We start from the raw sequence: 10,845 nt of genomic DNA, 5'->3' as shown, positions 1-10,845 counted from the left end.
ACACGCCGCGTGTGGGTTGGGGGCAGCCACCCACTGGCTGGGTTGCGGGGAAAGAAAGGGTTGGGCGCAACGCGGGGACGGGGGGGCATGACCCCCCGTCTGGAGCATTCCAGGCTATGTCTGTCGAGGGGTGCCCGGGGCGGGCGGCTACACTGCTACTAGGTCTGCGCGAGGGAATGGTACAAGGGTCTGGGCGCGGTGGGTGCCCCGCCCCCGCCCGCCTCAGTCGCTGTGCTGGTCCTCTGCGCCCGGCCGCCGCCCGGCGCGGAGCGAGGCGGGGAGCGGGATGCCGCGGCGCGCGGCGGCCGCGCCCTGCTGCACCGCCACCAGCGTGGAGGAGGGGGAGGGCCACATGTCGCCCAGCTTGCCCATGAGCCCGGGCATGGGCCCCGGCGTGGCAAACCCACGCTCCGCCTCGGCCTTGACGGAGTCCGGCGTGCGCGAGCCGTCGGAGGAGGGGGAGGCGGAGGAGGTGCCCGACACGTAGGCGCCCACCGTGTCCAGCACGGAGATGGCCTGGATGGTGTTGAGGCGGTTCAGGCGCGGCGCCTCCATCTTGCGGAACACCATGCCGGTGCCCTCCTCGCGCTCGTCGTCGCCCAGCGCGCCCAGCGCGCCCGGCGCGTCCAACTGGATGACGGGGATGGTGGCGGTGCGCCCCACGGCAGCGGGGTGGGGGCGGGCCAGCCCGCCGCCGCCCACGCTGGCCGCGGAGCGCGGCACGCGCCGCGCGTCGGCGCCGGGCCCCGCCGCCAGCGGCTCCCCCGCGGCGTTGACGGGGACCAGGACCACGTCGTCATCCAGGCGGCCGCCCAGCAGGCCGCCGGCGTCCACCGCGTTCAGGCCAAAGGCCAGGAACACGGCGCCCTGGACCAGGAGGTAGAGGGCCATGCCCATCTGCGCGCCGGCCAGCGCGCCCCAGGCCCCCGCCGCCAGCATGAAGCCGGAGAAGGCCAGCTCGTTGACGTAGAGGCGGCAGGAGGGCAGGGGCACGCTGGTCCCCGTGGCGCCGGGGCGCTTGTCGCTGGAGCCCAGCTTGGTGGTCACAACCCACTCCTGCGCGCGCTGCAGGTCCAGGATGCCGGTGACCACCGCCCAGAGCTTGACCGTGCCCATCGCGTTCTCGAACAGCACGTACAGGATGCTGTACACCCAGCCGCGCGGCGTGAAGGCTGCCGTGGTCAGCGTGACGCAGACGGGGAGGTGCACCAGCGCCCACACCGGCAGCACCACCTGTGATTGTGAGGGGGGGGGGGGGGGGGGCGTTCTGATGAGGGGGGAGGGGGGTATGCATGTGGATGCAGTGGGAGCATGGGATGGCAGGGGAGGGTGTGTGTTTTGAGGGGGACCTCAAGAGGGGTGCCCGGGAGTATCCAGTGGACAGGAACCTGCTTGTAGATCCCATGGTTGACTGAGGCAGGGGCCACGCAGCACCATCGTGCTTTCTCATGGTGACATTCCCCCACCCTTCCCACTCCACCCCCCCTCTTCCGCCACCCACCTCCGGGGTGAACATGGTGAGGGGCACCAGGGTGCAGAAGAAGCCGAGGGAGACAAAGTGAGTGGCGCACTTGCGCACGCCAAAGTACATGAAGATGAGCTCCAGCTTGCGTATGAGAGGCAGGTTGGAGGCCCAGATGTCCTTGCTGGCCTTGCTCCAGAGCTGGATGGGGCCGCAGGTCCAGCGGTGCTGCTGCTTGCGGTAGGCGAAGAAGCTGGCGGGCAGCTCATTCAGGCAGGTGACGTTGTCCAGGAAGATGGCCTTCCAGCCGCGCACGTAGGCGCGCAGGGAGAGGTCCATGTCCTCCACCGTGGTGCGCGAATTCCAGCCGCCGCTGGTCTCGATGCAGGCGCAGCGCCAGACGCCGGCGGTGCCGTTGAAGTTGAAGAAGGACCCCGCGGCGCTGTGCGTGTACTGCTCGCACTTCATGTGGTAGTTCAGGGACACCTCCTGCGCCTTGGTCAGGTAGCTCTCCTGCGGGTTGGTGAACACCCAGCGGGACTGGACGTACCCGACCTGCGCGTGGGGGGGGGGAGGTGAGAGAGGAGGGAATGAGTGATGAGCAGGGGGGCAGGGGAATGGGATGGTGGGACTGCTTCCTGAGGGCAACCGACACCACATGGCTCAGCTGACGGCAGGGTTTGGGTTGGCAGGGGGAGCCTCACCACAATAACCGGTGCACATGGGTGAGGGACAGGGCGGATGACACACCGCCAGGAACGCACTCCTCCAACTCACGCTGGGGTTGCCTTCGAGGTAGGGAATGGTCTGGTACAGGAAGCCGGGCTCGGGCTTGAAGTCGGCATCAAAGACCGCCACATACAGGTAGCCCTGCTTGATCAAGAGGTCCATGCCCTGCGTGGATGGAGGATGGGACGGGGGTCTTGACACAAACATTTGGCGAGAGAGAGGCTGGTTTGCAGGCTGCAGGGAGGGAGGACGAGAAGGTCGGCAGGTTGGGCCATTCGGGGCCCAAACTCAGCCTGAGCACTGCAAAGAGCACTCGCTCCACAGACCTCCCCTCTCCCCCACCTCCCCCCCCCCCCAAAAACACCCCTGAAACACCCACCTCCTTCATTGCGCCGGCCTTGTAGCCCTGGCGGTTGGTGCGGCGCAGGCACTCGATGTCCAGGCCGCGCTCCGACCATTCCAGCACCTTGTCATCCACCAGCTGGCGGGTCACAGTGTCGGTGGAGTCGTCCAGCACCTGGATCTTCAGGCGCTGCGTGGGCCAGTGCAGCTCGCAGCAGCAGTCGATGATGGCCTGGCACACGGCGCGCTCGTTGAACATGGGGAGCTGGACCGCCACCTGTTGTGAGTTGGGTGGTTGGGCGGCGGCTCAGCATGGCAGTCACACGCCAGCAACTCGACCCCTGGTGCTGGGCGGAGCCCCGGACTCAAAGGCACGCGTCAATGCCCCCCTTGTTTCACATTGGACGGAAAGCTAGCACAGACCTGCCCCCCAGAGTCCCTCGTCCACCTACCTTGGGGTATGCAGCAGGGTCATGGGGCAGGTCTGGGAAGGCCCAGTCGTGCTCCGGGAGGTGGCCCGTCAGCCTGGCACGGATCTTGAAGTAGACAAATTTGCTGATGTTGATGAGCCGGTCCGCGGAGACGAGGCAGGAGAGGAACACCGCCAGGCGGACTGACGCAGTCAGAACCGCCACGTACAGGGCGTAGTAGCCGCCGAACGAGGCAGCCAAAGGGAACATGGCGGGGGTGTAGCCCAGGTTTCGAGCCTTCAGGAGACTGGTGCGGCAGGCCTGCTAGCTCTTAGGCCATGCCAGGGGTGACGGGACGAACTCTTGGGGGTGCCTAACGATTGCCCTCGTAAAGCTGTATAAGCCGCGGTCGATGCAACGCCGACCTGCACTGGGTGGGTGGGCCGATATTAATACACCAAGTACCATGTAATGTGTTCAAGAAGCTAGAACGACGTGCCTGAGAGCCCCTAGTCGCCGTCCAATGCACCTTGCTCGATCCAAGTCGGGTTGGGAGGGAGCCACGGGGTGGGGGCTCTCGCGATCACTCAGGCCTGTCCACTGCTGTGATGGAGCTCGAAAGGCATCAATTACGCCCAATAAACCTTCAATCATGCGTCGAGTTGCCCTGTCCCGACGCGCTCCTGTGCTCATGAACGGCGCCGAGCACACAGGTTGATGGGAGCGACCAATAGAAAGAAAGGCGCGGCGCTCTCGCGAAAGTCTTGGAACTTCCCCGCAGACACCCGTGCGCCCATGCAAGGGGCTTCGGTCGAATCGAGTATGAAATGGTTGTCTTGTTGAAGATACGATGCCCTTTTCACATCAGTGACATGTGGGTGCATGGCATGTCGCCCTCCAACGGCTGGGAGGGGGAGCCAGACGGCAGGATCTTGGAAGCCGGCATGGGCCCACCCCACCCCCCTTCCGATTGCCGTCTTGACAAACCAGGTCGCCGTGGACCTACGAAGAAGGAGCCTCTTCCGGATTCCTTGTGCGGCACAATTCGATGCAGTCACTTTTTGAACTCCTCACTTGGTACACGTTCAAATACCAGCTTGGGAAGACTTGCCGCACGGCCTCCAGTGTTCAAGGCAGTCACCGTCTTCCCATTCATTGAGCGTCTGCAAACTGCATTGCAGATCAAACGCGACGCGCGGCACATCATTTGATTGTTGTACAGTCTATTCGCGGGCCCGATGGGCAGCAGCCGCTTGCTTGCCAGGTCATTTTGGCTATGCTTCGCCAACCTTACTCACACATTAGAAAGGGCCTCGCGTATGACCTGTAGAGTCGGAGCGATTGATTAGTATACAAATGAAAGCCTGACTGATTGACATGCACTCACTGCCTGGTCTGCTGCCATGAAGACAGAGCTTCGCCCTGGCGTCAGATGGCGATGTGCCCGTGATGCCTCTCCCAGATCCCCCACACAGTCACTGAGGGGTGAACAAGAGTACTCGAGAAGGTAGAAGCGTCCATTGCCCAAAGATCCCGTAGAATGTTTTCTAATGCTGCTGGCATGCCGTCGCTGCACCGGCAGAATTGATCCCTTCTCCCTTTTTGTATTGGTCGGCCCCACACCTGCAGCGCCGTACATTGAAGCTTACGTAAGCGTAATGCCATTCGTGCACCTGGGACACGAGTTGCACTTTGTGTCGAAAGGCGCATTCACGAATGCAACTCGTTACATGGTGTCTGGGACTTGCGCATGCATGCGCGCGTGAGAGCAAGGCTCCGACGTGCGGCCCCATCCCGAGTTTTCTTGGCGGGGCTGATCTCGCCCCCGCCATACCCACCTCGTTGGTGATTCATTCCCCCCGACCCCCTAACAAGATCGGAATGTCTGGATAGGGCCTGTTAACATTAAAATGCGGCATGCGACCGCCTCGTCCTTCAGCTGGAGGCGATCCGTCGCACGATGCTCGCTCCCGCCACCAGGGCCGCGCCCGTCACGAGCCATGCGGTAGACTTTTCCAGTATCGTGCCCCCCGGCTTGAAGGTCACGCGGAGGGGAACGTTGAGTTCGGGTACGTACATGGGCCTTCGCAGTACGACCACAGTCCGTCCGACCAGAGAAAGGAAGTCGTGCCTGCGGCAATAGGGGGGTAGGACGTGGAAGTAGGGGTGGGAGTGGGGGAGCAAGATTCTGGCTGTGGAACGGCACAGAGCACGCCCGTAGACATGCCTCACAGCTCGACTGCAGAGATTCGGGAGAATATCTTGAGATCCTGCGCCCAACCCCTGCAATCCTCATGGGGGTCACAGCGGCCTCAAGTGCACTCGAAGCATTCTAGGTCAAGACCGCCATGCCCTTGTCCAGGGGGTGCGCTTGACACCACCCAACTCACGTGACCTCCAACCTCCGCTCCACTTCCATGGGAAGCTCCACGTTGAGCAGAGTTGCCCCTGGCGGCAAAATCACCTGTGAGGGTGAAGCAGCGCGTGCTTCAGTTTCAGGGCGCAGCCGGGCCCTCCTCAGACGTCCAGCCCCGCACACACTGCTGACAGCAAGCGATTCGCGCCGTCGCATCAAGCCCAGGAAACTTTACCTTGAGCTCCGCCTCGTCAAAGGCCACCTCGGTGACGCTGGGACCAAAGGTGATGGAGAGCGTGAGGGTCCCCGGCGCCGGCCCGGGCGCTACGACGCCCTCGGCAGACCACCCAAACTTGAAGTCTGTGGTCCAGCCGCCAAAGAGAGGGTAGCGGGGCTGGAGGAGCACTCGCACCTGGGGGAGGGGGGTCGAGGATGGGAAGGCCTTTCAAGATCTGGATAACCAAGGCGCAGGTTTTGTCGCGGGCGCCAGGGACGGAGAGCTCCGCCTCCATGGCTCTGACAGGCGGCACGCTCAATGCGGCATACCCAGCCTGCCTCGGCCAGCCCCAGGGCTGCAGACCATCACACAAGGTCGCCAGCAAGGCACGCTGATCCGAGCTACCGCCGTCATGGCCACCCACCCCGGTCTCGGTGCGTTGGACGGCAGAGGAGGAGATGTTGCCGATGCCGTCGCGGAAGTAGAGGTTGGCCGCGTTGGCTGGCAAGCCTGGCAAAGGCAGGGAGGACAGGGGGTCAAGACGCAGGAAACCCAGGAGTCCAGGGCGGCGCACCTGGAGGGCAAGCTGCCGCAGTGATGCATGCTGGCGATCTAGCTGCGCAAGGGGGCATGCCACGCCGGCCGCGTCTCGGCACAGCTGGCCCCGACCCAGCCCAGCTCGGCCCACTTGACCACCATCGACGCGCACCCGTGACATGCAGGCCGCTGACGGCGCCGGGGCCGTACTTCTTCGTGCGCGAGATGTAGTCCAGCCGGGACCACTCGCCCTTCAGCGCCGCGCCTCGGTGCTCCTGCGGGGGTTGCGTGTGTGTGTGTGTGCGTGTGTATGCGTGGGCGTGTGTGTGTGAGGGGATTCAGCCTGGCCTGAGTGTGTGCACCTGAGTGCCTGCCGCGGTCCAGCTGGGCTGGGGCGCTGTTTGCAGGGGTCCGGCAGCCAGTGCACCCCTCTGCAAGAGCTCAGAGTTCGGCCGCAGGGCCTACAAAGGGAGCCGGCCCCGCCCCATGGTGCACCGGACACCTCCCCTACCCAGCACCCGCCCCTGGCAGGGAGTCGTGCCGCCTGGCGACCCTGCTGCCCTTTCCTCCCCATCCCGCCTGCCGACTCACCACCTCGTACTCCTCGTCGAACTGGGACGCGCCCACGGGGCTGACGTCGACGCGGCGGCGCGCCGAGCGGCCCTTCACAAACAGGCCCACCACCTCGAAGTGGGCGGCGAAGGGGAGCTGGCGGAAGGGGGGGGTGGCGCCCGGGGCCCGCACCTCGGCGCCCTGCCCCTTCGTTGTGACCTCCGCGCCGGGCGCCTCCACCGACTCGATCCTGCCCAGTTCCATCTGGCACGCGGGGGGGGGAGGGGGGGGGAATTGCTCGAGTTGTGGTGGGGCTCCATGGAAGGGCTGGCGGTCACCGCCCGGCACGGCGGCAATCCAAATCAGCGGCGTCAGCCACTTGGATGCCTGTGCAATCCCTGTACGTCTAGTTCCCTCAAGCGTGCCGCCCCACCTTGAAGGTCTGCTGGCGGACCGGGTAGGGCGACACCAGCGCGGCACTGTCACGATAGAGGGCCAGGGTGGGTGCGTCGGCGGGGGCCTGCCTGGGCCAGGGCTCCAGGGTCCCGACATACACGCCCACCACCTCAAAGTCGAGGGTGCCTTTGGGCGGAAGGGGGGCGTTCAGCTGGAATCGCAGGCAGGTGACGTTGTGGGGTGCCTCGGGGAGGACCACCAGGGCGCCCTTCAGCGGCGTCTCCCTCTGCCCGGAGCTGGACGACGCGATCTGGTGTTTGAAAGGGGCGGCAATGGTGTGGTGGGGACGACCCATGGCACACCGGGCACGGGATCGGTGTGGAAAGTTACCGAAGGGGCACTGTTCATGAAAAGGCTCCAGGACCAGACCCTCCTCCACTGGTCGAATTGTGAAAACTTGCCTCAAAGGCGGCGCTGGAGCGGTGGTGGCTGGCGGGCTCGCAGTATGTGAAGCTGCTTACCGGGGCCTTGCCCGTGTTAACAACGGCGATGCTGGTCCTGATCTGGACACGGTAGCCCAGCGCGCGGAGCTGGGCAGAGGGGTGGCGGGTAGGGTCTGAGGGTTGCGAGCCGCTCCAGCAAGACATGCAGTGCACCGGTCCTGCCCGCCTGCCGGACCCACCTTGCGATCTGCGCTCGTGATCTCCAGGGTCTCGACATCGGAGGCGGGAGCGGCCGCACAGATCCCAAGAAGCAATGCCAAAAGCAACAGGCGGGACATCGCAGCGGCTGGTGGGGGTGTCAGCCTCCGCACTCTCCCCCTTGATCGTGGGGTTCGGCCAAGAGCTACACCGGCAGAACTCCGGATGGAAGAGCGAGGAATGAAGACCTTACAAGCCTCTGCATCTGGTCCCTGCGTGTCGGATTCCAGAGCCCATGTGCCACCAAACGAGCCCCCCTTTGGGGCCTGTTGCGATCGGGGCCCGCGCAGCAGGCATCTCTCGCCCTCGACAGTCTCGACAGTCCAAACGCGGGCGAGCCGGGGGGAGCACCCTATGTTTATGATCCCAACCCCAATGAGCCCCGGTGCGTTTGTAATGCTGGAAAGATGAATGAGAGCATCCGCCAGCGGCGGTCAAAGGACGCGTTGGAGGAGGAGGCCTCAGGGATCCGGGCCCTCCACGGTGGTCACCAATGGGCCACGACGAAGCCCCCGCTCAAGGGTCAGCCCAATCCAAGCAAGGTACAACTTCGACCTGTGTCAGCCTTTCTTCGAGGAAAGGTGCGTTTATGAGGTGGTATATCGGGGTTATTCATCAAAGCAATGGGGACTGCTCAGGGTTCCAGAGGAGTGCTAGGGGAGCATGGCCCCTGATGCTGATGCTGTCCGCGAGCGACACCAGCCCGCCCCGGCACGATAACCGCAGGCCGGCCTGGGGTGGAGCCTCAGGAAATCGTGGGCCCGCCTCGTCAAGCAAAAGGCGGCGTGAGGCGGGACCGGCCTGGGCTGCTCTACGGCTCGCTGGCGAGACTCGGTGCGGAGGACGCAGGAGCGCAGCAACTCTGGCCCACAGTGCTGTAGTAGTCCTCACGCTTCGGACTGGGCCCCGGCCCTCACCACTGGGGCCCACCGCCGCGTGAGGGCCGCCACGTCGCCGTCCATGCGCAGCCCCCGCCCGCCCCAGACGAGCAGGTGCGGCACATCCGACAGCCGCTCGCCGCTGACGTCCCTGCGCGCCACGAAGCCCAGGCGCCGGTAGTACCGCACCAGGCGAGCATGCGTGTCCTCTGCAGGAGGCAGGCGGGCAGGGCCTGAAAGGTCTTCCATATATGCGTGATGTTCCGGTCCTGGCCGGGCTCCTGTCAACGTGCCAACATTTCAGAATGCATGTATACCTTCTGCCAGCCAAAATCTCCTCCACCTGCGTCGTTGATGGCCAGCATCTCGATGCGCTGGCAGCCGCAGGCAGCGGCGTGGGCGAGCGTGGCCACAAACAGGAGCAGCCCCAGGCCGTGCAGGCCTTGCCGCTTGAACCTGGGTGCCGGCCCGCCGGCTGGTTTTCCACCTGCATGACCAGGCGCGGCACGGGGGGGCCATGTGGGAAGCCTCATGTTGCACCAATGTGGGGAACCCTGACTGAAACAAGAGCAGGTAAAGGGTGGGGGTTCAGAGGCAGCACCCACCTTTGCATCATTGCCCTGGTCACCAGCGCAGCAATTCCACCACGGCCCAGAAACTACCTGCTCCCATGCGGCGGGGACGCTGGACTTGCATGGTGTCCGCATGCAGAATCGGGAAGAGGGGCACCTTGAAACCCTGGGTGACTCCCAGGATGGCACCACCCTCATCGCGGCATGCTATTCGGTAGGCGGGCCCAAGCGATGTCAAACGGATGCTGAGGCCCCTGCGTGTGAATGCATGGGAGAACGCAGCTGGGGATGATGTGCACTGGGTGAGGCGGTGACGGCTGGCCAACAGCGAGTGAGACTCGCAGTTCGTGAGAGGGGTTTTCAATCGCCCCCCCTCCTCCCTGACCCATGACGAGGAGACACCAGCAGAGACCGACATGCTGTCATGAGCACCAACCAATACTCTACCACCTCGACAAACACCTTCATGTGGCACCTGTGCCTCGCAATCCGATCTAGTTCGTCCACGGACAGGATGCCCGAGCCCGCATCATTGCCGGCAGCGTCGCCGGGGTGGTGGCTGGCCTGCGTTGATGACCGGCCATGCACAGTTGGTCGACCACGCCAAGGACCCTTCAAGAGCCGGTCGGGGGTCCGGCATTCTCCAGCGCGATGCGGCGGCCCCCATGCCAGCACCGAGCGCGCTCCGCCAGGCATGGGTCGGGCTGGGGAGGGGTTCATGCAGGCATGGGTCCGACTAGGCGAGAATTTGAATTGATGCTCCTCATGAATACTGACCAGGGAAGAGCATGTGTAGATCTGCAACGGCCATGCCGACATGCAACGCCACTCTATGCCTTTACAGAGCAACTCGAGTAGGAGGCGCTGGCGGATCCCATGGCGGACCCCATGGCGGACCCCAGGGGCACCCCGGGACTGGGAACAGACAACTCACTCTTCCCACCATGATTTGTTCCCTTGGCTGTAACCCAATCAGACCTGTCCCTACTCCGTCGGTATGCTATCCTTCTCCCATCATTGGCGGTACATGGCTTAGGCATGTGAGCACATCGTCATTACATCAACGCGTCCAAGCCCCGGGCTCTCAGTCCGAGTCCCCCTCCCCATCGCCTTCACCCCTCGAGCGGCGGCGGCCGCCACCACCCCCGCGAGCTGCTCCGCCGCCACCGCGGCGTCGTCGGGGTCGCCGCACACCGCCCCAAACCGGTTCAGTGAGATGGCAATCAGGTCCGGGCTGGTGGCCTGACCGCCAAAGCGCTCCAGCCCCACCAGGGTCTGCTCGCACTTGCCCCCCCGGTACAGCAGCAGCGTGGGGGTGTTGGCGTCGGGGTACCCCGGGATGCAGTTTGACGCCACGATGCGCAGGAACTTGGTTGCGGGGTAGCGCGGCGCCAGCTCCATCAGGCACTGGTTCATGATGCCGCACGCCCTCGTGCTGTGGTGTGTGGAGGGGGTGGGGCTGCTTATTACTCCAAGGGGGGGTGGGGGGTTGGGGGGGTGGGAGCGAGATGCCGAGCAGCTGGGACCACACGCCCAGCCAGATGCCCTGCCTCACTAACTGCCTGCTGTGTAGTGCCAGCATGAGCCATTCGAACAAAACCTGGATGCACTGACATGATTCGACCCCCGCCTGGGATATTCCAAGGCCCAATCACAACTTTCCAAGGTCTACCGCTGCAACACCCAGAGGGGA

The 10,845-nt window shown here is 64.4% G+C and overlaps 3 protein-coding genes across 3 annotated transcripts in view; all 3 read right to left on the bottom strand.

Moving 5' to 3' along the window:
• Positions 1-158: 158 nt before the first annotated feature.
• On the bottom strand, positions 159-3,213 carry F751_5252 (Glucomannan 4-beta-mannosyltransferase 9; the record flags this gene model as incomplete). The annotated part of the gene is made up of 7 exons (XM_011402851.1): positions 159-164; positions 322-630; positions 778-1,233; positions 1,502-2,017; positions 2,240-2,356; positions 2,571-2,810; positions 2,986-3,213. The coding sequence occupies 7 exons, from the start codon at positions 3,211-3,213 to the stop codon at positions 159-161; spliced, it is 1,872 nt and encodes a 623-aa protein (XP_011401153.1).
• A 1,665-nt stretch (positions 3,214-4,878) lies between these two features.
• F751_5251 (Dolichyl-diphosphooligosaccharide-protein glycosyltransferase subunit 1) lies at positions 4,879-7,782 on the bottom strand (the record flags this gene model as incomplete). The annotated part of the gene is made up of 10 exons (XM_011402850.1): positions 4,879-5,074; positions 5,334-5,407; positions 5,535-5,571; positions 5,644-5,711; positions 5,941-6,026; positions 6,226-6,328; positions 6,645-6,869; positions 7,039-7,311; positions 7,523-7,591; positions 7,684-7,782. The coding sequence occupies 10 exons, from the start codon at positions 7,780-7,782 to the stop codon at positions 4,879-4,881; spliced, it is 1,230 nt and encodes a 409-aa protein (XP_011401152.1).
• An 807-nt stretch (positions 7,783-8,589) lies between these two features.
• Positions 8,590-10,845, bottom strand: part of F751_5250 (Viral IAP-associated factor-like protein) — a gene marked incomplete at both ends in the record, with an annotated part of 3,834 nt that continues 1,578 nt past the window's right edge. Inside the window, 5 exons of the mRNA XM_011402849.1 lie at positions 8,590-8,789; positions 8,924-9,067; positions 9,243-9,406; positions 9,589-9,716; positions 10,269-10,587. Coding sequence (XP_011401151.1) covers positions 8,590-8,789; positions 8,924-9,067; positions 9,243-9,406; positions 9,589-9,716; positions 10,269-10,587 — 955 coding nt within the window. The remainder of the gene's footprint in view (positions 8,790-8,923; positions 9,068-9,242; positions 9,407-9,588; positions 9,717-10,268; positions 10,588-10,845) is intronic.

This window comes from Auxenochlorella protothecoides, assembly GCF_000733215.1.
Source record: "Auxenochlorella protothecoides strain 0710 unplaced genomic scaffold scaffold6, whole genome shotgun sequence".
NCBI lineage: Eukaryota > Viridiplantae > Chlorophyta > Trebouxiophyceae > Chlorellales > Chlorellaceae > Auxenochlorella > Auxenochlorella protothecoides.
The sequence above is the reverse complement of the archived record's forward strand: the minus strand, read 5'-3'. Positions and strand labels throughout refer to the sequence as shown.